General features: G+C 34.1%; 3 protein-coding genes across 3 annotated transcripts; 1 reads left to right on the forward strand and 2 right to left on the reverse strand.

The window, feature by feature from the left end:
- Nucleotides 1–4072: 4072 nt before the first annotated feature.
- Nucleotides 4073–7677, reverse strand: LOC130943864 (pentatricopeptide repeat-containing protein At2g20710, mitochondrial-like). The gene is made up of 3 exons (XM_057871924.1): nt 7324–7677; nt 6292–6553; nt 4073–5426 (listed from the first exon to the last, which is right to left on the reverse strand). Exons 2-3 carry the CDS (start codon nt 6541–6543, stop codon nt 4536–4538), a joined length of 1143 nt encoding a protein of 380 aa, XP_057727907.1. The 5' UTR covers nt 6544–6553; nt 7324–7677; the 3' UTR covers nt 4073–4535.
- A 6337-nt stretch (nt 7678–14014) lies between these two features.
- LOC130945516 (uncharacterized) lies at nt 14015–16500 on the forward strand. Its single transcript, XM_057874223.1, has 2 exons — nt 14015–14252; nt 16271–16500. Exons 1-2 carry the CDS (start codon nt 14015–14017, stop codon nt 16498–16500), a joined length of 468 nt encoding a protein of 155 aa, XP_057730206.1.
- A 3010-nt stretch (nt 16501–19510) lies between these two features.
- LOC130945519 (uncharacterized) lies at nt 19511–19819 on the reverse strand. Its single transcript, XM_057874224.1, has one exon. It carries the CDS (start codon nt 19817–19819, stop codon nt 19511–19513), a length of 309 nt encoding a protein of 102 aa, XP_057730207.1.
- Between the last annotated feature and the right edge of the window lie 4221 nt (nt 19820–24040).

Genomic DNA, 24040 nt, shown 5'->3' on the forward strand with positions numbered 1-24040 from the left:
CAATCCATAAGACTTACGAAAATCATAAAAATATATTTTTCATATTAATATCGACTTGTAACAATTCTTGATAGTAAAATAAGTTTAAGAAAGCACCCCTACCTCGATCGTGACTCAATTACGCGACAAAATTCCTCTTTCTCTCGGGCTGCAACAGCGGCAACCGCAACCACAGCTCCGAACCATTTTCGCAACAATAGAAACTCTAATCGCAACATGTAATAACCGAAACACAACCCTAAAGTAATACAACAACAACAACAACAAAGCCTTGTCCCACTAAGTGGGGTCGGCTACATGAATCAAACGACGCCATTGTGCTCTGTCATGCATGTATCATGTCTACAGAGAGACCGTTTACATGTAGATCTCGTTTGACCACCTCATGGATGATCTTCGTAGGTCTTCCTCGGCCTTTCACCCTTTGTCCATCTTCCATCTCATCCACCCTCCTGACTGGATGTTCTATCGGTCTTCTTCTCACATGTCCAAACCACCTGAGACGCGATTCAACCATCTTTTCCACAATGGGTGCTACTCCAACTCTCTCCCTTATATCTTCATTCCTTATTTTATCCAATCGCGTATGACCACTCATCCATTTCAACATCTTCATCTCTGCCACACTCAGCTTATGTTCGTGCTCCCCTTTAGCCGCCCAACACTCCGTACCATACAACATAGCCGGTCTTATAGCAGTGCGATAGAATTTACCTTTAAGTTTTAAAGGCACTTTTTTGTCGCATATAAAACCAGATGCACTCCGCCATTTTGACCAACCTGTTTGGATCCTATGATTTACATCCTATTCAATTTCTCCATTATTCTGTATGATGCACCCAAGATACTTAAAACTTTTAACTTTTTCTAGGATGTTTTCTCCAATCTTCACCTCTATATTGGAGTTTTTCCTTCTCAGACTGAACTTACATTCCATATATTCCGTCTTTCTACGGCTTATGCGCAAACCATACACTTCTAAAGCTTCTCTCCATAACTCCAACTTCTTATTTAGGTCTTCTCTTGACTCTCCTATAAGGACGATATCATCGGCAACAAGTATGCACCATGGTATAGGCTCTTGGATGTGCTCTGTGAGTACTTCCAAGACTAATGTGAAAAGGTATGGACTTAAGGATGATCCCTGGTGTAATCCTATACCAATAGAGAATTTCTCCGTCACACCACCTTGAGTCTTCACATTAGTTGTGGCCCCATCATACATGTCTTTAATTGCTTGAATATATGCGATCCTTACTCTCCTCTTTTCTAAAATCTTCCATAAGACCTCCCTTGGTACCCTATCATACGCTTTTTCCAAATCAATAAACACCATATGTAGATCCCTTTTATTACTACGATACCTCTCCATCATCCTTCTTAATAGATATATCACTTCAGTGGTAAATCTTCCTGGCATAAATCCAAATTGGTTCTCTGTTACTTGTGTCTCTTTTCTCAACCTTCGTTCTATCACCCTTTCCCATAACTTCATAGTATGACCCATAAGTTTAATCCCTCTATAGTTTTCGCAACTTTGTATATCCCCTTATTCTTGTAGATAGGTACCAAGGTGCTCTTTCTCCACTCATCAGCCATCTTCTTTGACCTTAAAATCTCATTAAAAAGCTTGGTTAACCAGTTGATGCATTTTTCTCCAAGACCCTTCCAAACCTCAATCGGGATATTATCAGGTCCTACTGCCCTGCCATTTTTCATCTGCTTTAGAGCCTCTTTTACCTCGAAGTCTCGAATCCTTCGATAGTAGTCAAAGTTTTGATGTTCTTCTCTTGTGCATAATCGACCAAGGCTCAGAAGAGTCTTCTGTCCCTCATTAAATAACTCGTAGAAGTAGCTCTTCCACCTTTCATTAATCTTCTCCTCTTGAGCCAACACCTCTCCATCCTTATCCTTTATGCACTTAACCTGATCCAAATCTCTCGTTCTTCTTTTCCGGCTCTTTGCGATTCTATATATACCTTTTTCTCCTTCTTTCGTGCCCAAAGACTAGTAGAGACCCTCATATGCTTTTATTTTTGCTTCACTTATAGTCACTTTTGTCTCTTTCTTAGCCGCCTTATATTTTTCCCAGTTATCTGCATTGCGGCATAAAGACCACTCTTTAAAGCATTCCCTTTTTATCTTTATCTTTTCTTGTATACTCGCATTCACCACCAGGACTCCTTGTCTCTTGGTCCTATTCCTTTAGATTCACCAAAACTTTCTTTTGATGTTCTTCTAATAACTTCTGCCATCTCCCTCCACATCTCTTCCGCGTTTCCATTCCCATCCCACTTTGCCTCTTCTCCTACCCGTCTTAGGAAGCTTCTTTGTTCCTCACCTTTCATCCGCCACCACTTCCTCCTTGGGTTCTTCGTATGATGTCCTTTCCTCAACTCTTGCTCAACGCAAAAATCCATGACGAGCACCCTATGTTGTGTTGTCAAACTCTCTCCCAAGATAATTTTACAATTAATGCAAAATTTTCGGTCGACTCTCCTTAACAAGAAGAAGTTGATTTGAGAGCTTGTCATGCCACTCTTATAGGTTATAAGATGTTCGTCTCTCTTTTTAAAACATGTATTTGCGATGAGAAGATCAAAGGTTGAGGAAAAGTCCAAAATAATTTTACCCTCGGCATTGATCACCCCGAAACCATGGCCTCCGTGAATACTCCCATATCCAGTCACTTCTCTCCCAACATGGCCATTTAAATCTCCTCCTAAGAAAATCTTATCTTCCAAAAGTATGCCTTAAACCAAACTCTCTAGATCCTCCCAAAACCTTATCTTGTGTTGTTCGTTCGAACCCACTTGCGGTGCATAGGCGCTAATCACATGGAAAGCACCTCCCTTCACCATAAATTTGATAGAGATGATCTGATCTCTTACCTTCTTGACATCCACTACGTCCTTCTTACACTGCTTATCCACAATTATTCCAACCCCATTCATATTCTTCACCTTTCCTGTATACCAAAGTTTGAAACTAGAAGTATCCAACTCCCTAGCCTTTACACCAACCCATTTCGTTTCTTGTAGGCACATAATGTTAATCTTCCTCCTTGTCATGGTGTCCACCACCTCCATGGACTTTCCTGTTAGAGTGCTTATGTTCCATGTCCCAAATCTCAACATTCTGTCGTTTCGACCTTTACCTTTTACTTTGTAAACTAGCTTATTTACCCTCGTCCGTTCACGAAAATGTGAGAACCCTTACTCATTTAACACTACATTCGGACACCGATGCAGCGGCTCTTGCTTTGACACCGTACTCGAGCCATACGGCGCGTTGCTTCCGGGCAACGACCTAGCTTTAGCGCAATAATGTCTTTGATTCATGTCATGGGAGTTCGACTATATTTTTATGTTGGTTGTCGAAGACCTAACACAATCCTCCTCCTTTATTCGGGTTTGGGACCGGTTATGTACCGCAAGTGTAACATAGGCGGAGTTACAACCCTAAAGTAATAACGCTGCAAAAACCTCAACAACATATAACAGAATAATAATTAAAAGAGTTTTTGAAGCAAAACAACTCACTGTATAAAAAAAGGAACCAAGAACGAAGCAGCGACAACTCCCTACTTTTCATTACCATTCGCCACAAACTTCATCTCACGCATCAATAGTTATCCGTTACATGTCATAAAAAAATTAACAAAGTTATCCGTTACATGTCATCAAAAAATTAACAAAAGGATAAAATCGAGTCCAGGAAACTTTCAGGACCAGTTTAACCTGAAGAATAAAACACCCCATGTTAAACATAAAAGAACAAGAAAACACCTCCCTGATTGCATAATCCGCTTCTTGTAATGATGTTTAATAAATAATAAGGAAACCATCTAAAGAAACACTACCTACCTCTAATTATTTGGTAGACTGAATTGCTTTGGCATGTTTCACGTAAACCTAAACATTCTTTTTTGGAAAAAAAGAATCACAAACACCACCCAACCAATTTTCAAATAAACTGACAAATCAAAACATACTCTTGTGTCATAATTATAAGCATTGAATGTATATAAATATAAAAATTTAAAAAATAATAAAAAGGATTAAGATACTTAAAAATCCAATGGTAATCATTGATTAAAATCATTAAATATATATCAATTATTTGAGTTTTCCAGAAGAAAGGGGAAATTTCATGTAATACAGCTGATCTATTCATGGAGTTGAATTTCATGTTGCTTCTCTCCATCTGGAAAAAGTTCATCATTCTTTGAATGATAATATTCTTCCATCAGATTTATGGCCTTTGTTTCTGGGGTTTTTCCATGCACATAGCTTGATAATCTATCATGTATAACAGTAGAAAAATATTCTCGTTCAAGACATAGCCTAAGAATCTCTAATGCCCCCTCCAAATCTCCCTTGTCCTTAAGGTAATCAATACATGTAGCCAAAGTAAATCGATAGGGCTTCCATGTTGATCCAGGTTGACCTGCCAAAATCGCTTTCTTCATTGTTTGAATAGCATTATCCATATCATTGTTCCTGTAATAGCCATTTGCCAATCTATCCCATATACTACCGCCTAATTTCATTGCAACTCTTTGAAAGCCTATCAACAAATGCTTCAGCTTTTTCCACCAGACCATTCTTACAATATGCACTCATCATCACATTCGGAATCCTGATGTCGAAGCATGTATTTCCAAACTCCCATTCCTCGAAAATCCTCTCAGCTCCATCAACATCATTAAGCCTAGCTAATGCGGTCAGCATACAGATGTAATTCGTGTTGCAGGGTCTGTTTAACCTTTTGCACATATCCCAAATACGATAAACATCGTCCTTTTTTCCCATGGAGCCATACATAGTTAGAAGAGATTCATAGGCAGCCCTCCTCCTCTTGGGTTCAATGAGGTCCTCCGATTTCCTCAGCATTGCATATGCTTTCTCATGTTGGCCAGCCTGAATATAAGCCTTTGCTGCAATAGAGTATGTTATCCAATCAATAGTTGCCTTAGAATCAGCTTCCATCCGCAATAGTAAGCTCTCCAGCCCATCTATGTCCTTAATGGCCGCATACGCATCCAGCCGAGTATTAAGCGACACAGAGTCATACATGTCCTTGGATAACATTTCTCTCATCAAATTGTCAAATTTCTCAAATTCACTTACTCGAACATAGAGCTTTAACAGAGCATTATAACTCGATACCAAACTTATTGTATGCTTACAAGCGTACTCTTTTAGTTTCTCCATGGTAGCCTCGGCTTTCTCCACAGAGTTATGTTGTGCATAGCAATTCAAAAGAGCACCATAGACCTTGAAATCTTTTACAGAATCTGAAAGGCTATTAAAGTATTTCTCGGATGGACCTAAGCCATGAACTTTTGCTATCAAGTCAAGACGTACAGCTATGTCTCCAGATGTCAAATGATGTTTCCTTTCATCACCCATCCATTCTAATACCTGATACAAAAATAAAAATGATCAAATCATTATTAGTCCTAAAGACAATTCATACCAACCAAATGCTCTATATGAGCACAATCCTAGCAAAATTTGGAATATGATAGATTAAGTATAAGCAAAGCAAAAACAACATAGTTATGATAGAGAAATGTTAGCCCTTAACCATTTATAGTAGTATTTGTTCTAAATAGTTTGTCTGCAGTAGGAATTGCCCATAGTTTCAATAATATATGTATATATCAAATCAAATTGTTTGATCCTACTTAAATAAGTAGGACATTTGTTTTAACATAACTTAGGGACCCATAATCGGTACACTTGTCCATTGTTGATGGCAACCTAAAGAGCGAACTCCAAGCTAATGTTCTTAGGGTGCTAGATGATCCCGGAACAAGGGTTGTCAACATAAAGTGATCCAAATCTTCCGAGGATGTTGGAACTACCTTCCAAATGCGACTTAGCATCACATGCCTTTAGGTGCGGTCGAGCTTTCAGGAGAGACTCTGATAAGGACTCTGTTGGGATCTTGCCTTGCAATGGGGTAGAATGTGCCACAATATTAATCTAAAACTCTTCTGCCCAAGAATTATACCGGATCAAAAAATAAATCTAAAACTCTTCCACAATGCCATCTAATCATGAGCTCATTTTCAATATATATATATACATATATAAATAAACCAGGCACTTAGCGATTCGAAGAGTTAGTTCCAATCCAATATGAAGGAACTCATGTCCTTTAGGTATATTGTATTAATGAAAATCAAATCCTTCTCAAATTCAATAAAGCTCAAATTATATTCAGACATTCACAAATGAAAATGTTCAGCTTTTCGAATTATTAAAAACAAATTTAACTAACCTGAAGGGCATGGTTGAAGCGACGATGAGACCTAAGCTGCTTGATGAAGAACTGGAGCTCGGAATGCCTGACGTGTCCGCCCTCTTGGACCCATTGATCCAGAATATAGTTCATGGGAGTGTTGGGGTGTCCGGCTCTCGATATTCGAAGGAAAAGGTGATCGCTTGGAGCTTGAGAGTTGTGCAGCATAGCCCTCTGAACCACCCAAGAACAGGTGCTGAACAGGTTCCATTTCTTCAGAAACAGATTCATTATTCTTGTTCTGCAAATTGTTCAGCTTAAAACCCCAAACTAAAACCCTGCCTCAGGTAAAAGGGGAGGGCAAAAGACTAAAATGTCCTCTACCTCAACTGTTTCTTTTCTTATTTTGTTTTTTCTTTTTTTTTTTTTCATTAAAAACTGGCCAAAGCCCAAAAGGCCAAAAAAAACACAGCAAACAACAATCAAAAGCACAAAATGCATTCCAAACCAAAAAACAAAAAACACAAAATGTCAAAGCTCAATTAGCCATCATCTTATGCAGCCAAGACGCAGGAGATTTCATTCTAATTGCTGGTGTCACGCAGTAACTCGATTGCCACTATTTGAGGTGGCTCCTCCCAAATTGATTTGATGTACTCCCCTCTTCCAAATTAAGTATATTATACTCACACTCTAAATTTTCAAAATTACATACATAATCCTATGTTTGATTAATATATATACTGACCTCACCTGACTTCACCTGATCGAACTTGATTTGTGCATCTAAATAATACAATTAGATTGCTTAGTGCTAATATAAGAAAATAATCCTATGAAAATTGAAATGAAGAAATTTGTAAAATAATAAAAGAAATCATTATTATTATTTTTAAATTTGTATTTTTTTTATTATATATGAATTTTATAACCTTAATTTTTAAAGCCAGTAAATTAAAGACAATAAAACCACAGAATATCAATTCTAAACCAGAGACAACAATAATTGAAGAATAAAAATGAAAAATCAGTAAATCACAAATTAAAAATTAAAAATCCAAAAAATATTACCTTCTAGAGCATAGAGGTGAGGGAGCACCGTAAGGCTGGACGCGGCAGAACTGGAGAAGAGGTGGCCCGGACCGCTGCGGAACTGGGGCCGAGGGCGGTGGTGCGCGACGGAACTGGAGCAGAGGAAGGAGGAGCGTGGCAGGAATGGAGCAGAGGAGGGTTGAGCGTGGCCGAACTGAAGCAGAGAAGGGCTGGAGCGTGGTTGAACAGAGCCAACACGGCGGAACATCGGCTGCTCGACAGACGAACGATGCGAGATGATTTGCAGTGGAGACGGCGGCTTTGAGCAGTGGCGGATACTGGAATAGAGCGTAACAGGGAAGGCGGCTCCGAGCAGTTGCGACGGCGGTGGTGTTCTAGTGAGTGAGTGAGTGAGTGAGGGAAGGCGTTAGGGTTACGGATGCATGAAAGATACCCCTCATTAATTTTAAAGTTTAAACTTCAATAAAATAAGAAAAATGTATATTACCACGTCTATTTTGATAATACTACTTCTTTTAATAAATTCATGTAAATATATAACATAAAAAGATCGAGTAAAATAGTATTATTAAAAATAAAAATAACATTATCATTTTTTTTATAATAAGTTCTGATTTCTGATTGCTATTTTTGAGTTTAATTTTAATATATTATTAATATAAAATATTTTATATAATTATTTAATTATATTTATTTTTTAAATTATTATTTATACAATAAATATAAAAATATTATTTTTACTGATGTACTATTACAAAATTAAATGCATTTATAAATAGTTTTACATTAACAATATACTAAAATTAAATTCTATTATTTTTAATTTTTACAAATTTTTCTATGTATGATATAATCAATTTATAAAGATAGAAAAATACTATGAAAAAATTGATTTACTTTTAAAAAAATTTGTAAAAAGCAAAATAAATTATATTTATATTAAGGGTTAAATTATTCTGAAATAAAGAATTCAATAAAAATTATTTTTAAAATTTAAGATTATAAAATTCATATATAATGAAAAAATACAAATTTAATTATTATTATTATTATTATTATTATTATTATTATTATTATTATTATTATTATTTCTTTTATTTTATAAATTTCTTCATTTCAATTTTCAAAGGATTATTTTCTCATACTAGCACTAAGCAATCTAATTGTATTATTTAGATGCACAAATCAAGTGAAATCAAGTGAGGTCCGTATATATATTAATCAAACACAGGATAATATATGTAATTTTGAAAATTTAGAGCGTGAGTGTAATATACTTAATTGTATTATTTAGGATTGTTGTTTGCAGTTTTTTTTGGCATCAACAATGGACAAGAGTACCGAATACGGGTCCCTAAGTTATGTTAAAACAAAGGCCAATTCTCCCATACCTTTTTAACTTTGGTGTCAAAATTGTTGAAGTTGCTTTTTGTAGTAAATTTTAAATATTAAAAAATTATTTATTTTTATATTTTTTAATTTAAATATTAATTTTTATCTCTTTTTAGTAAGTTAGGCAAGTGTATATAAGTATCATAGCATACACCTAAAACAAATGTCCTACTTATTTAAGTAGGATCAAACAATTTGATTTGATACATACATGTATTACTGAAACTATGAACAATTCCTACTGCAGACAAAAAATTTAGAATAAATACTACTATAAATGGTTAAGGGCTAACATTTTTCTATCATAACTATGTTGTTTTTGTTTTGCTTATACTTAATCTATCATATTCCAAATTTTGCTACGATTGTGCTAATCTAAAGCATTTGGTTGGTATGAATTGTCTTTAAGACCAATAATGATTTGATCATTTTCATTTTTTGTATCAGGTATTAGAATGGATGGGTGATGAAAGGAAACATCATTTAACATCTGGAGACATAGCTGTATGTCTTGACTTGATAGCAAAAGTTCATGGCTTAGGTCCAGCAATAGTCTTTCAGATTTTGTAAAAGATTTCAAGGTCTATGGGCTCTTTTGAATTGCTATGCACAACATGACTCTACAGAGAAGGTAGAGGCTACCATGCAGAAACTAAAAGAGTACGCTTGTAAGCATACAATAAATTAGGTATTGAGTTATAATGCTATGTTAAAGCTCTATGTTCGAGTAAGTGAATATGCGAAATTCGATAGTTTGATGAGAGAAATGTTATCCAAGGACATGTCCGACTCTGTGTCGTTTAATACTCTATTGAATTGATAGTTATCAGTGACTAAGAGAATGAGGGTTAAATTTTTTCCCTTTTTCTTTCTCGTGTGAACTTGCTTTCTGTTGAGATAGTACAGGAGATATTTAGGTTTTGTCTCTTAACTTGTTAGGAGATTCTTTTGTTTTGTCTCTTGTTGTGCAGATTCAGAAACAGAGATAAGAGTAGAAATTAACACACTGATATATCCTGATTTAGTTACTTCGTGCAATGTATCCTATATCTAGTCTCCATCACAACTGTGACAGAATTTCACTATCTTTTCAATAGATTACAATCACTAATTCTCTATAGGATTCTACCCAATCTTATCTGGGTCAAGTCCAGTTTCTAACCTAAACCGAACTTGACTAGGACTCAAACCTAATTTTCAACAGCAAAGTGCTAACCCAACTTGTAAGGGAATCCCCACATGATCATGACACAAAATAGAAATACATACAAAGAATTTCTGAGATAACTATGACTTTTTCTCCAAGTCTAGTTCACTGTTTTCTACTCATTGACTTTTTCTTACAAACCTCACAATGTTTTCCTTTTTCAATGAGACTCGACAGACTAAACTGAAAAAAAGAAATACAAAATGGCAACCATGAAGGAGAAGAACTTAGAATAGCTTAGGAAGCTATGAGAACCGAACCAAGTACTTTGTTCCACTCACTTACTCACCCCTTGATTGTTCACCCTTATTATAGAAGAGTAAAACCTTCAAGGTTTGAACTAAGTTCAACACTTGGGTTGTCTTCTTCCTCCTTCACCAGAGCTCGCAGTGGCATGGTCAGTAGAGAGAGAGAAAAGGTCGAATCTTTGACATGTAACATACCTTTCTCTTTCATCCTTTGTCTTTAAGTTCCTTTGATCTTGACCGTGAATGTTTTCTTTGACTCCAAGTTTGGTTTTGGACAATGAATTCAAGGCAGAGCACCATTGAGTTCTTCTCTTCCATGATTGCTTGATTTGTGCTTGAAGCTCAATAAATTTCTTCACGATTCCTTAGTGTAGTACAAATGGAGAAAGTCACTTTTGAGGATGCTCTCTCAGGATGGGATTTGCTTCTTTGTTGTAGCCCTTTTTCTTGCTTGAAATTGGAAACAAACTTTTGTTTCTTCGCTAAGCCCTAGCTTCGCATCTTTCTTCTTTCCTTTTTCTCGGTTCAGTAACTTGATGTGATATGTAAGGAAAAGAAGAGAGAGAAGAGAGAGATTGTGTTCGATGGAAGTGAAACAAAATTCAATTGAATTTTGAGTTGATTACTTGGTTAGATACTGGGTTGAAGAAAGATGAATTTGAATGTCATCACCGAATTGGACTTGAATCTTTATCTAAGCTAGGTTTGATTTCTTTCTTTCTTATGGTTCAGCTTGTCCCAGCCTTCATGGATCAAGTTTTAAGTGAATTGAATGGTATGGTTGAAATATGTGTTGACCAATATGTTTATGTTTGTGGGCTTGATCTTTTGCTTCTTGGGCCATCTTTGATTGAATTATTTTCATGCATACTTAAACAAAAACATCACACAATCAATTGATAAAAATCAATAATGTTTGATTATCACTTTAATCAAGTTTTAGTTTTCCAAACTCAACAAATGCGTATGCAGCCATTAAAGACACAGATAGGTTGGAGAGCTTACTATTGCGGATGAAAGCTGATCCTAAGATAACTATTGACTTGATAACATACTCTATTGCAGCAAAGGCTTATATTCAGGCTGGCCAACATAAGAAAGCATATGCAATGCTAAGAAAATCAGAGGACATGATTGAACCCAAGAGGAGGAGGGCTGCCTATGAATCTCTTCTAACTATGTACAGCTCCATGGGAAAAAGGATGATGTTTATCGTATTTAGGATATGTGTAAAAGGTTAAACAAACCCTGCAATACGAATTACATCTCTATGCTGACCGCATTAGCTAGGCTTAATGATGTTGATGGAGTTGAGATGATTTTCGAGGAATTTAGAGTCTAGAAATACATGCTTTGACATCAGGATTCCGAATATGATGACGAGTGCATATTGTAAGAATGGTCTGGTTGAAAAAGCTGAAGCATTCGTTAATAGGCTTTCAAAGAATCGCAATGAATTAGGTGGCAATATATGGGATTGATTGGCATATAGCTATTACATGAACAACGATATGGATAATGCTATTCAAACAATGAAAAAAGCGATTTTGGCAGGTCAACCTAGATTAACATGAAAGCAGTATCGATTTACTTTGGCTACATGTATTGATTACCTTAAGGATATGGGAGATTTGTTAGGGGCGTCATAAATTCTTATGCTATGTCTTAAATGGGGTTATTTTTCTACTGTTATACATGATAGATGATCAAGCTATGTGCATGAAAAATTTCCAGAAACAAAGGCCATAAATATGATAGAAGAATATTATCATCCAAAGAATGATGAACTTTTTCCATATGGAAAGAAGTAACATGAAATTTAACTCCATAAATAGGTCAGCCTACTGTATTAGAATGAAATCTTCTACGTCTTAGCTGCATAAGATGATGGGTTTTTCATTTATATAAAATAATCTCATTCTAAATTTATCTTATTCTCCTAAAGTCATCTTCGAAACGTGAATACTTTTTTTCTAATAATATATAAATTATGGATTTTGTTGGGTAGACAATAGTTTTTGTGAACAATATAAATAATAGGTTCTAAAATTAACCCAATAAAGTAAAAATACACTACACCTTTAAATTATCCACCTAAATCTTAAAATTAGGATAACCATTTGCACACCTAGTGAATTGAACATCTAATATATCCATTGTTCACATTATTTAATATTTTCTTTGTTTACCTATATTTTTCCATAAATTATCCTAGGGTCTTGTGGTTTATATAATACGTTAACCACTGCACCCTAAGACGATTTATACATGAATGGCTTGTGAAGAGTAATACGTAAATCGTCTCAAGATGGCCAACTTTACCAGTTTGTTAATAAGTCATCCCAAGATAGTTTGTTTTGCGTATTTCAAGATTAAACCACAACAGTCTGGCACGATTTAATTGCATTTCCTAATCCTCAGCAGAGTGCCACGATTTATACTCAATTTGGCACACTCTCCATACTCAACCACAATTTACCCTCAACTTAATAAAGCTTAAAACTCAAAACGATTTATGAAGAATATGAGTCTATAAATATACGAGGATGGTATAACGTTCAAACGTAAAATTTATTAAGTTTGAGAGAAATTTAAAAGAGATGTAATTTAAAGTATTATATACATCTCTATCTTTTGTTGAGATAGGTCATATTTAAATTTTAAAATTTTAAAATTATAGGAGCACTTTTATTTGTAATTTTTTTAAAAATTAATACGAGTACATTAATTTTTTAATTTTTTCTAAAACTAATACGAACACTTTTAAGAGTTAACACTTCTCTATGATAACTATGTTATTTTTGTTTTGTTTATAAAAAATTCAATACAAATTGGACCATCTAATTTGTTCATTATAAAATTTAATCGTCAAATTTCTCAACTAATTTTATTATCTTTTAAATATGAAAATCCAATTTATTAATTAAAATTAAAAAAAAAATTAAAATCTATACTAAAAAAAATACTAACTAATCATTACAGTGAATTACATGCAATCTTCTTCCTTTTCTAAAAAAAAAAATTAACCACATCTAACACATATTTAAAAAAAATGGACAAAAGTACATATAAATTTTTACACGATAGACAGATGTATACTCTAATTTTTTAATGAGTCATCGTATACACAGTACCTAAAAACTAAATAATAAATTGTTAAATTTATTAAATTTGAATAAAAAAATATTTACAAGCCACATTTTTATTTTTGAGTTGCATCCTTGATCCACATTTATTTTTTGGAAAAGAAAGGAAGAGAATAAAAATTCTAAGTCATTTTGTAAATTTTTTTTAATTTAAATTTAACAAATTTAATAATTTATTATTTAATTTTTACTATGTCATAAAAAAAGAGCCACATCACATAATACACAAAATTATTTAATAATTATTATTATCAAAAAAATTATTCAGACAATTAAAAAGTAAAAATGATAATAAAACTTAATATTAATATACACACATAACTCATTAAAAAATTAAAGTGTATATCTATGGGTGTAAAAATTCATATGCAGTTTTTTCCATTATTCTAAAAGGGAAACAAGTTGGAGGCTTAAAGCCCAAAGAAAACCAACCCAGCTGTCAGAGTCACGCAGTAAGCCAGTAATTTGGACGACAGAAGCCGCGGAGGATCGTCCCAGACAGTGTCCCTTTCTCAAGGTATGGCGGAACAGCCCCGCTGCTCATTAATTCGGTTTAGGAGAAAACCATGGCGATAATTCTATGCAGGTGGGGAGGTCTTTTTTGTAATTTTAATCATACACCTCTCTGTTCCTCAGATTCAAAATGCCTCTCCAATCTCTATTATTTTTCTGTTGTTATTTAATAAACACAGTTTTGGTTGGCTTCCTCGTGAATCATGGCGATTATCGCCGAGCTTAACAGGAACACTGAAAACCGTGCTAAGTTAATTGAAGAAATTGTGAAGTTGGAGAGAAAGATCTTTCCCAAACACGAATCATACGCCGCATTCTTCGACAACGAACTCAAACGGAAGAACGCTGGACTTCTCTACCTCCACGCTGATCTCGAACTTGTTGGCTATGTCATGTATTCTTGGCCTTCTTCCCTCTACGCCTCCATCACCAAGCTCGCAGGTTCCAATACCTCCACTTCTCTTTGTTTCTTTGGTTGAAATCCAAGTAGGTGAAATCAATTTGCGTTGTTCTGAAATTGATTATGTTGTGTCCTATAAGGTGCTTGATGAAATTCTCCAATGAAAAATGTGGAAGCTCTTATTTTACGCTTAGGGCAATGAGAATGTAACATGTATTCATGTTAGTTTGGTTATATAGAAGGAGAATATTTAACGGGGGATAAATTTGGAATATTAAGAAAAAGAGTGAGAGTAAATTGGAACTACAATTTCTTTTATCATCTCAATCCCTCTATGTCACTGGTCCACTTGTTTTATGGGACTGAATATTGTGTTTGGTGATCAGAAACTCAAACTAAAATTTCAGTTTTGGAATATAAAATTGGTGAATGCTATGGTGTCTATATTGCAGTGCTTATTTACTAAAAATGGTTAAAAGTTATTATTTTATTCAAAAGATATAAAAATAAATAATTTTTAAAAAATTAAAATTTACTACAAAAAGTAAGTTAAGCAACATTTAGGCAAAAACTCATAGGCACCATAGAACTGGCCTATAAAATTTTAGTCCCTTCAATATTTCTAGACACATGGGACTAAAACTTCTAGGTAGCGTTTGTTTTGAGGTACTGGGACAGAGACTCGGAGGCTGGCACTCAGTATCATATTTGTTGGCCCAAAAACTGGTACTAAAATTTCAGTTTCTGTTTCTAAATTTTTAGTATTTCAGTACCTCCAAAAAGTAGGGACACAGGAGACTGAAATTTTTCGGAACAAAGACTGAATCTTTAATGACTTTTTATACTTAAAATACTTTCATTTTAATTAATTAATTCTAACTTTACTCTTTATGCAAATTAAATTAGAGTTTCATTCTTATTGTAATCTTTGTCTCTCACTTTACATCAAATACAATACTGAGACTTATTTCAATCTCTATTTCTCAGTTTCTATCTCTCTTCCAAACGCTACCCATGACAGAAACTAATACTTTAATAATATTTCTTTCAAAAAATATTCTCACTTAACTTTTTACATTTCAAATCTACTCCCCAATCTCCATATTTATCTTAAACCAAACATAATAATGACACATAACTCAGTCCAATATATTTTACGCTAAACACAATCTAGAGACTTAATTTAGTTTCTCTCTCTCATTTTCAGTTTCCTTTCTAAATACAGCATTAGTGTCCTGTTATAATAACCAAACAGAGCCTTATTATCAATTTGTTGAAATGATAAAGTTCTCGAGAGTATTAAAATTAAACTAGTTAAATATTGAGTAAATGTGCATTTCAATCCCTAAAATTGGATATCAGGGTCTGTTTAATTTAATCTTTGAAATTTGAAAATTAACACTTTAATCCCTGAAATTGCAAAATGTCTCATGTTAGTTGTTATCTTCATATTTATTACTGTGTTGTCGTTCTTTTCTGTTATTTGTTGTATTAAGTAACACGTCGGTATTTCATATGATGTTTGAAATCGTATAGATAATGAGTATGTTCAAATTATTGACTGAAATGGGTTTTGTTATTACTCCACTTGATTCGAATAGCTGGCCTTTTTAGTATATATTCAAAAATTTCAAGAACTAATTCAAACTCCTGCTTCATTTATGTCAACTTAAATGTCGCATGTAATGTTAACACATGAGTTAGACATATGAATGAAATAGACAACACAGTGAAGAAAACGGAACTAATGTAACTTATGTTGGCAACTTCGGAGACTATATATATAATTTTAGGGTGTATATGTACTGAATATTTCATGAACTAAATATAACGTTGTTTTGAATATTGAAGGATGAATATGGTATATCCTTCATGCTTTCTTCCTTTGTATTTCTGTTAGAAGATTGTTTTTAAATGGTTTTATAATAGAGTTTTGATAAGTTTTTTAATCAACATTTTGAATTGATAGGTGAAGATATAAATGATTCTTTTTATCAGTAAAAACATAATTACTTTTGGGTTTATTCACCATGTGGAGGGTATGGTTTGGTTTTGTTAGTGAAGGAGCAATGGAGGAAGCAAGGCCATGGCGAGGCACTGCTGAAAGCAGCGATTCAGAAATGCAAGACCAGGAAGGTTTCGCGCATAATGCTTCATGTGGAACCCTCGAGGACACCAGTAGTGAGCCTTTACAAGAAACATGGTTTTCAAGTTGATCGCTTGATTGAAGGTTACTACTCCTTGGAAAGACATGCATATGTAATGTACTTGGAACTTGATTCAAATTGAAGTAGAAATTGATAAAAGGATCTTGTGTTTGTTTTGCCTCAATGTGAAACAAAGATCAATTCTGTAACATTGTTGATTATATATACAGGCTTGAAGGTTATGATAGACAAGCAATTCTAATTTACTTTATTCTTTTTGGGGTAACATACATTCATATTTCATAGACAAGCATTTGTGCCTACTTTTGTATTCCAAGGTAAGGGGGAAATGATTTTTATGTATTGTGAGGACCAGCAACCTTCTTTCTACAAGCAGAGAGAGATTGGATCTTAAGGTTTAATTATCTCCTCTTATTTTTTCTTTTGATTATCAACAAACCAGAATCATATCATGATTACTACAAAACTAGAAAAACTAGACAAATTTCTGTGATATTCAACTAAAGATATGTGTTATTTGAATAAAAATTCGTTATAGTTTGAGATTTTGGCAACTTTTCACTTGTATTGTTGTACATTTAGCTTGACTCTCTTTTTTTTGAGTTCATTGGTGTAAATTCACATATATTCGATAGTTGAAAGTCAACCACTAATTCTACATACATATTGTCTTTTAAAAATAAAACACAAAATGATATTTAAGTAATCTAAATAAGTATCACTTGTTTTTCCATGCATGATATCTTCTTAGAAAACTGCACCACCTCTTCCAATTATCCATCTTCGAGCCCCAATAGTTTTGACCAAATTGTCGATGGCTCTATTGACTTTAATGGAAAAACTTAGGAGCATTTATTTTGGTCAACCAACAGTGTCAATCCTAGTGATCCTGCAATATATACATATATGAGTAATGAGTCTCCAATGTAATTAAAGCAAAAGTAAATATACAAGAAAAAATCTTCAATTCTCTCTCATTACACTCAAGTTCATCAGGAGTCATTGTTAACATTCTGTTACTGCTGTGCTCTAAGAACCATTATAGTCTTAGTGACGAGTTGAGTAAAAAGTTTGATTTAACATAATAATATGCTTTCTTCAATTAAGTGAATGGGATGGCAAGGTATATTAAAAATAATGTACGTTATGGTTATGTAAGGAATTATAAATATGTTGTACGAGTAATCAGCATGAGGTATATGATGTTCCTAGAGTTAGAGCAAGGAATAAAGAATAAAGATTGTGTTTAATAAAATCTCAAATGAAGTAAAGAGTGCGCATATATATATATATTTTTTTTTATTTTTTTTTTCTGGTCATAACGTTGTAGCATGAAAATTTTGGTTATGTAAGGAATTATAAATATGTTGTACGAGTAATCAGCATGAAGTATATGATGTTCCTAGAGTTAGAGCAAGGAATAAAGAATAAAGATTGTGTTTAATAAAATCTCAAATGAAGTAAAGAGTGCGCATATATATATATATATATTTTTTTTTTTCTGGTCATAATGTAGCATGAAAATTTAAAAAAATGATGGTCCAAGTTTGCTAGGCCTACCAGGCCATATTGGGCCAGAAGAACAGCAGCCTGTGTTCCCTCCACTGTTGGGAGCAGGAAGTGATCGCTGCTCTGTTAAGCCAGCCTCACGCATTGCCCTCCATTATAGGAGCCAAGGGGCCTTGGGCCTTCGCCCAGACTACCAGGCCCAACTCTCAACTTGGAGTGGGCAGGCCAACAATTTTTCCTTGCAAGCCCAACCTAGCAAGCCAGAGCACCTGTTCCATCACTTTAGTTGCCCCCACTTGGGTCATAAGCTAGCGTTACACAGCTCGGCGAGTATTTAATCACTAGTTAGATGATTATAAGGACTATGCCCTTCATTTACCTCCCCGATGTGAGACTATAAAGTATAAACCTTAGGATTCTCAAATTCAAGGAAAACAATTTTGAGTCCTTGCAGACCTGAAACTTATAATAGAATTTAATTTTAAAATACCAAATAATAGGCAATAGAGAGACAAATTGTAATATATATATTTTATAATTAATTGTAAGTATAATATTTATAGTACATTGAAAAGACAAACCAAAGGAAGAAATATAAAATTTGAAACTATCTTTTTAAGTAAGATAAGATTAACATTATCAATTTTCATTTTCATCCTAATATAAATGCTGAGATTTATCACTTCCGAATACCAGAAAACTAATAGAGGCTAGCTATAGTCCCTGTAAATGCAAAATGTTTACTCATATTACATTATAAATTTAGCTTACCTAAGATATCTTTAAATGTAGTATAACTATCTGTGTTTTGCAATTAAGTTTCTAATAGAACTTAATCAAATTGGCATGACCCTATATAAATAAGTTTTTACTTTTTAAACCTTGTAAATTTACATGCCACTATAGCAAACCATTAATGTGTTAAAGTAGACAAAGACATTTCAGTTGATAAGAACCGAGACAAAGACATGATTGAAATTTCAGTGTCTTTACTACTGTTTGATATACTAGGATGTTTCTCGCACTTCGCACGGGCTGTTTTGCAAATCCATTAATCCATTTTATCTTTTGATTCCTTAATCTATTGCAAAGCATTTTTTATATGAATAGTAAAGTTTTTTGCATGTTACACAGATTGAATAATTAATTTCTTTTTATTATATTGATTCTTTTAGATTGTTACTAAAGAGTTCGACCCTATATAAAACTATGACATATGATTATCCTCTTCGACAATGCAAGTAATAACACAAAACAATAATCAAAATACAACAAAATAATCGCACTCATTAAACATATTTCTTCATCACCAAACTCTCACCCCACAGCTCATAGGAAAATTAATACATAAAAGAGAGCAAGTAATACATGACATGGCTACTATTTCTACTTGTAGTATTGTAAGTGTTATCATGTCCAAGCCAATACATTATGCAAGTTTATATTAGCTATCATTCACTTATAAAATATTTTACGTAGAAGATTTATCAAATAAACAGAAAATTATACTACACACATTACAGTCCAAAGCATAACATTATATGCACAGCCATATCACTACTAGGAATGCCAACAAAATAATTCCCAAACCTCTCATCACCTCCAAACCCTTCACCATCTTCTCATCCTAAAGCACCACCAAACCCTCCACCACCTCCATCACCATCTATACCTCCACCTCCTCTACCTCCACTTTCACCTTGACCTCCATCTATACCTCCACCAACAGAACCTCCATTTTCACCTCCACTAGCTTCAGCTAAAGCTCCACCTATACCTCCACCACTATCATCTCCACCTCCAACTCCATTCCGGTCCTCATCTATACCACCATTATCTCCACCATCATCACCGCCCCACCTAGCACGTTGACCTCTACCTCGACGGCCCTTGACCTCGTCTACGGCCCAAAACCCTCCGTTCCATGGCATCTAATGCATCATCAATCCATCTCCACTCACATTTATCGGTTCGTGTCCGAACACGACGTCTGCGCTCCACACAACGCCTATCAAAAACATCTGGCACCTGATTCATAGCATTTGCTCTGAAGCCTCCAAGATAGATACCAGGCGATAAGAATCCCTTCCTAGCCGCATGCCACCACTCCAAGTAAGTTTATAACTGTCTTCCCACGACATCAAATCGTAACACATGGTTGGTCATGTTGGTCTTACAGATGTGCTAACTATGTAATGTGTTCAAAAATCACCGGTCTCCATCTTTGTCATCCTTCGACTTGAGAAAATCAATGTCGAGTGCGAGCCATGGTCGATGCTATACTACACCAAGCTGTGGTAGCACCCTACTACAGCAAAGTAGATCAATGTCGTCACAACCCTCTATATTGTCGTATGCCGGGGATCCATGATTTCGGGATGAACCACCTAATCGACGTCTAGTGTGCTATATGGCATCCACGTGAACTGTTAAAGACAGATGAGTATTGCATGTCAAATTATATCCAGTAAGTAGGTTAAAAAAAAAGAAAACTTAATTATAAAAACTTGAACGCTAAAACACTCACATCCATGATCCGGAGTAAATCTATCCTAAGCCTCTAATGCACGACTATGGGCCCCTTCTCACTCAATGTTGGCTGATAACCAGACCACTTGACACCAAAAACATTTTATGAACAACAGCAATAAATAGAAAAAAAAACAAACATAACAACCATAAACATTAAGCACCTCGTCGCCAACGGCTAATAAAAAACGTCAAATCCATTGAGCCTGAAATCCGAGACTGCCGAAAGATCTAAGACTGGAGAAGCTGCAATGAACCGACCAACTTAACCATGTTTTTGTTGGCCATACAGCACAAGCACCAGTATAACCACGAGAGAATAGCGGATCCCCAGCTGCATCTGCCCATATCCTCTAATCTCGCCACATACGTTTATGCCCTGAGGAAGGTCACTAAATTTCTCTTGCATCTAAGTGCACTTCACAGTGAATCTATCAATGTAGTCTGTCGAAAGCAGCACACCCAATAATTTCTCAAACCAAATCCATGTAGGTCGGCTGCCCTCAATGTAGTGTTCGAAATAAATCAGACATCCATTGAAATGCTTTCTGTCAAATGGGAGGCCTAAATGGTACGAACATCCTGAAGTATAATTGTGCACTATACGAATGGCATGTGGACGTCATCGCTCGACGAATGCACTTACCAGCGGGTCATCCAACCTAAACTAGTTGTCGTTGAGTCTCGTGAGATGGGTTAAGCCAGCCATCTACAACTATGGCATGATCCTATGTTGCCTCATCACACTGGTGATACATCGGTGAGGCTGCATGACAATAAAAAATTTTCTAAGAACCATAATAATTTACAAAACAAAAATCATATAAAACGAAAAATTCTAATAAAAATGTACTTTAATGTAAAACATATTGCAAACCAAAACATAGATAATGTAACATTTAAGAATTAAATTAAATTAAATTCTAACGTAACATAATTGATCTAATATTTAAGACGTAAATTAAAAAATTAAACTATAACTAAATCGATAAAGTCTCGTTGAGCTAACATTTAAAAATTAAATTAAATTTAAATAAATGAAATGAAATTGAATCCTTACTAGTTCTACTGCCTAGTTAATCTAACACTTGAAATCTAAATTAAAAACTCTCACAAAACTTTTAACCTAGTTAAACTTCTAACATTTAAAACTAGCTTATAAATTCTATCTAAATCTCTAACCACTACTCTAACTAACACTTATTTATCACTTTTTCAACTTGCATTTGTAGTCTTCAATGTTCTAGCAAACGGCTAAATCACTACTCTAAGTCTCTAACCACTATTTGAAGTTTAAAAATTCTAATAACGCGTATAATCGAATTCTAAGCGACTTAATATCACTAACAATTCTTTATTTCTTAACAAAAATAAATTTCATTCATTAACCTGTTTCATGAATGATACGATTCGGATCGTCTTTTATTTTTGTAATTTGAAAGTAAAAATTTGTTGAAATGTAATTAAAAACAAGTGAATTCGAATTATATATATATCAAACCTAGTGAATTCGACTTATCATTAGCGGGTTACTACTAAATCGAATTTATTCAATTCAATTTACTAGGGGCATAAACCATGGTATTAAATCGAAACCTTATCCGATTAATTGAGTAGAGAAAATTGGAATTGCAAACCATGATAAATCGAAGCTATCAAAGTCGATTTACATGTACACCTAATAATTTAAATTTTATTCATTCGATTTACTATTATAATGGGTAAATTGAATTTAGTAAATGTGATTTATATACAAATGTCAATCAAAACATGCACTCTTAAAAAATTCATGTAATAGTGAAATTTATCTTGTTTTTTTATGTGATTTGTCCTAAATTTTGCTTAAAAAATTTGTATGTATTTTTATTTTATATTAAAAATAAAATTTAATTATTTATTTTATATAATCTCAGTTTTTTATTCATGAAATCAAAATCATTCTCCTTTCCTTTTCTCAATAATTTTTTTTATTAAATCACTCTTTACTATAAATTTATAAAGAATAAATGCTATTTTTTTTCAAAAGAACAAACTCAACACCATAAAAGTGGAGTCTATTATAAATAATAAATAATAAAAATAAATAAAAAATAAAGTACTCAACACGTACTCCGTATAATATATCTCCTTTATTTAAAGATCAAAATAATTATCACTTAAATAATTAACAAAATAAAAAGAAAAAAATAGTTAACAAAATTCTATAATAAATATTAACATAATAATAATAATAATTTATCTATTTTGTGTTAAAAAAATACATGATAAATTTATAAATTAAAAAATATTATAATATAAAAAATTTAATTTTTTAATATATTTATTAAATAAAAATATTTAAAAACTTTTATTAATAAAAAATTTATCATACACCTTTAAGACTTAAAGTTAATTAAATTTTAATAATAATAATAATAATAATAATAATAATAATAATAATAATAATAATAATAATAATAAATTAATAATAATAACATAAGATAAGTCACGTGGAAACAACATGTTATTTAAGCAGCTGTATGTGGATGTAATATCGTAAGCGATAATTCTAATATCATTGACAGTTTAGTTAGAGCTTTAATTTTAGAATGGTTTGAACAAAATATGATTGACTTATTTATTACTTAAGTTAATGTCTACTGCAAGTGATGTAATACAGATACGATCAGCGAATAATTTAGACAATGATAAATATATAATTTAGATTTTAGTTTTAAAATGGTTTGAACAAAAATGGCTAACTTCCTTATTAAGTAAGCTGCGTGTTACGGTGGGTAACCGGAGATTGATGGGCTAAATGGCGTTAGTTGGCCCAAATGTGTGAAGGAGGAGGATTCCGAATGGGTCTGCGACTCGGGGGCCTCCGTCCGACTTGTTTCTGTGAGGAGATGGGGGGTGGTACCTGCAAAGACACTCCGATGCCTAAGTTAGCAAGAGTGGGAGCAGGTCTAGAGAGTATTGGACTTAGAGATATCTGAGGAGTGTCAGTGTATTTATAGTGGTGAACCAATAACCACCGTTGGAGTAGTGCCATATTTTTAGGGTGGTAACCGTCCCATTATCTTAGGGAGGTTAGGATATGGCTCGTAGAAGTGGTTAGAGAGATTCTAGGGGCAGTTACTCATTTGAATGAGTGCTTATCCGCCAGCTAACCCTCGTGCCCGACTTCTTTAGAACAAGTCGTAGTGAGTACCGACTTCATGGGATGAAGATTGGTACTGGTGAGGCCCAACCCTTTGGATTAGGTCTTTTGCTTGATCCTGGGCCTTTATTATTGGGCCAGGGTATGAACAGTGCCCCTACTCGAGCCCAATTTTTTCAAGATTTGGGTTCGAGTATTCTGCTCGGGGTCGTAGCCGACTTGTCGGCGGACCGACGTGATGGTTTGAAACCGACGTGACTTTCCGTGTCCTTTTGGTTCTGACAGTTACGTCTAATCAAGCGTCGTGTCCGTTAGGGATGTGCGTAGGTCTTGGTAACGGTGCATTCTCATTAATGACTGCCCCGCTTTTACCATTATGCCCCTTAGCATGTTTATAAATACTTTCCCTCTCTTTCATTTTTTCGTTTCTGCGATTTTTCAAGTTTCCTCTTCCTTCGTTCGTGCTGCGCTCTTGTGTTTC

Source organism: Arachis stenosperma, chromosome 8 (assembly GCF_014773155.1).
Source record: "Arachis stenosperma cultivar V10309 chromosome 8, arast.V10309.gnm1.PFL2, whole genome shotgun sequence".
Lineage (NCBI taxonomy): Eukaryota > Viridiplantae > Streptophyta > Magnoliopsida > Fabales > Fabaceae > Arachis > Arachis stenosperma.

What these genes read in the sequence shown, in the direction of transcription:
- LOC130943864 (XM_057871924.1), bottom strand. Translation starts at nt 6,543, where the DNA reads ATGAATCTGTTTCTGAAGAAATGGAACCTGTTCAGCACCTGTTCTTGG. An exon ending in GCTTCAACCATGCCCTTCAG is followed by an intron (nt 5,427 to 6,291) that starts GTTAGTTAAATT and finishes TTTTTGTATCAG; the next exon opens with GTATTAGAATGGATGGGTGA.
- LOC130945516 (XM_057874223.1), top strand. Translation starts at nt 14,015, where the DNA reads ATGGCGATTATCGCCGAGCTTAACAGGAACACTGAAAACCGTGCTAAG. An exon ending in CTCCATCACCAAGCTCGCAG is followed by an intron (nt 14,253 to 16,270) that starts GTTCCAATACCT and finishes TGGTTTTGTTAG; the next exon opens with TGAAGGAGCAATGGAGGAAG.
- LOC130945519 (XM_057874224.1), bottom strand. Translation starts at nt 19,819, where the DNA reads ATGCCATGGAACGGAGGGTTTTGGGCCGTAGACGAGGTCAAGGGCCGT.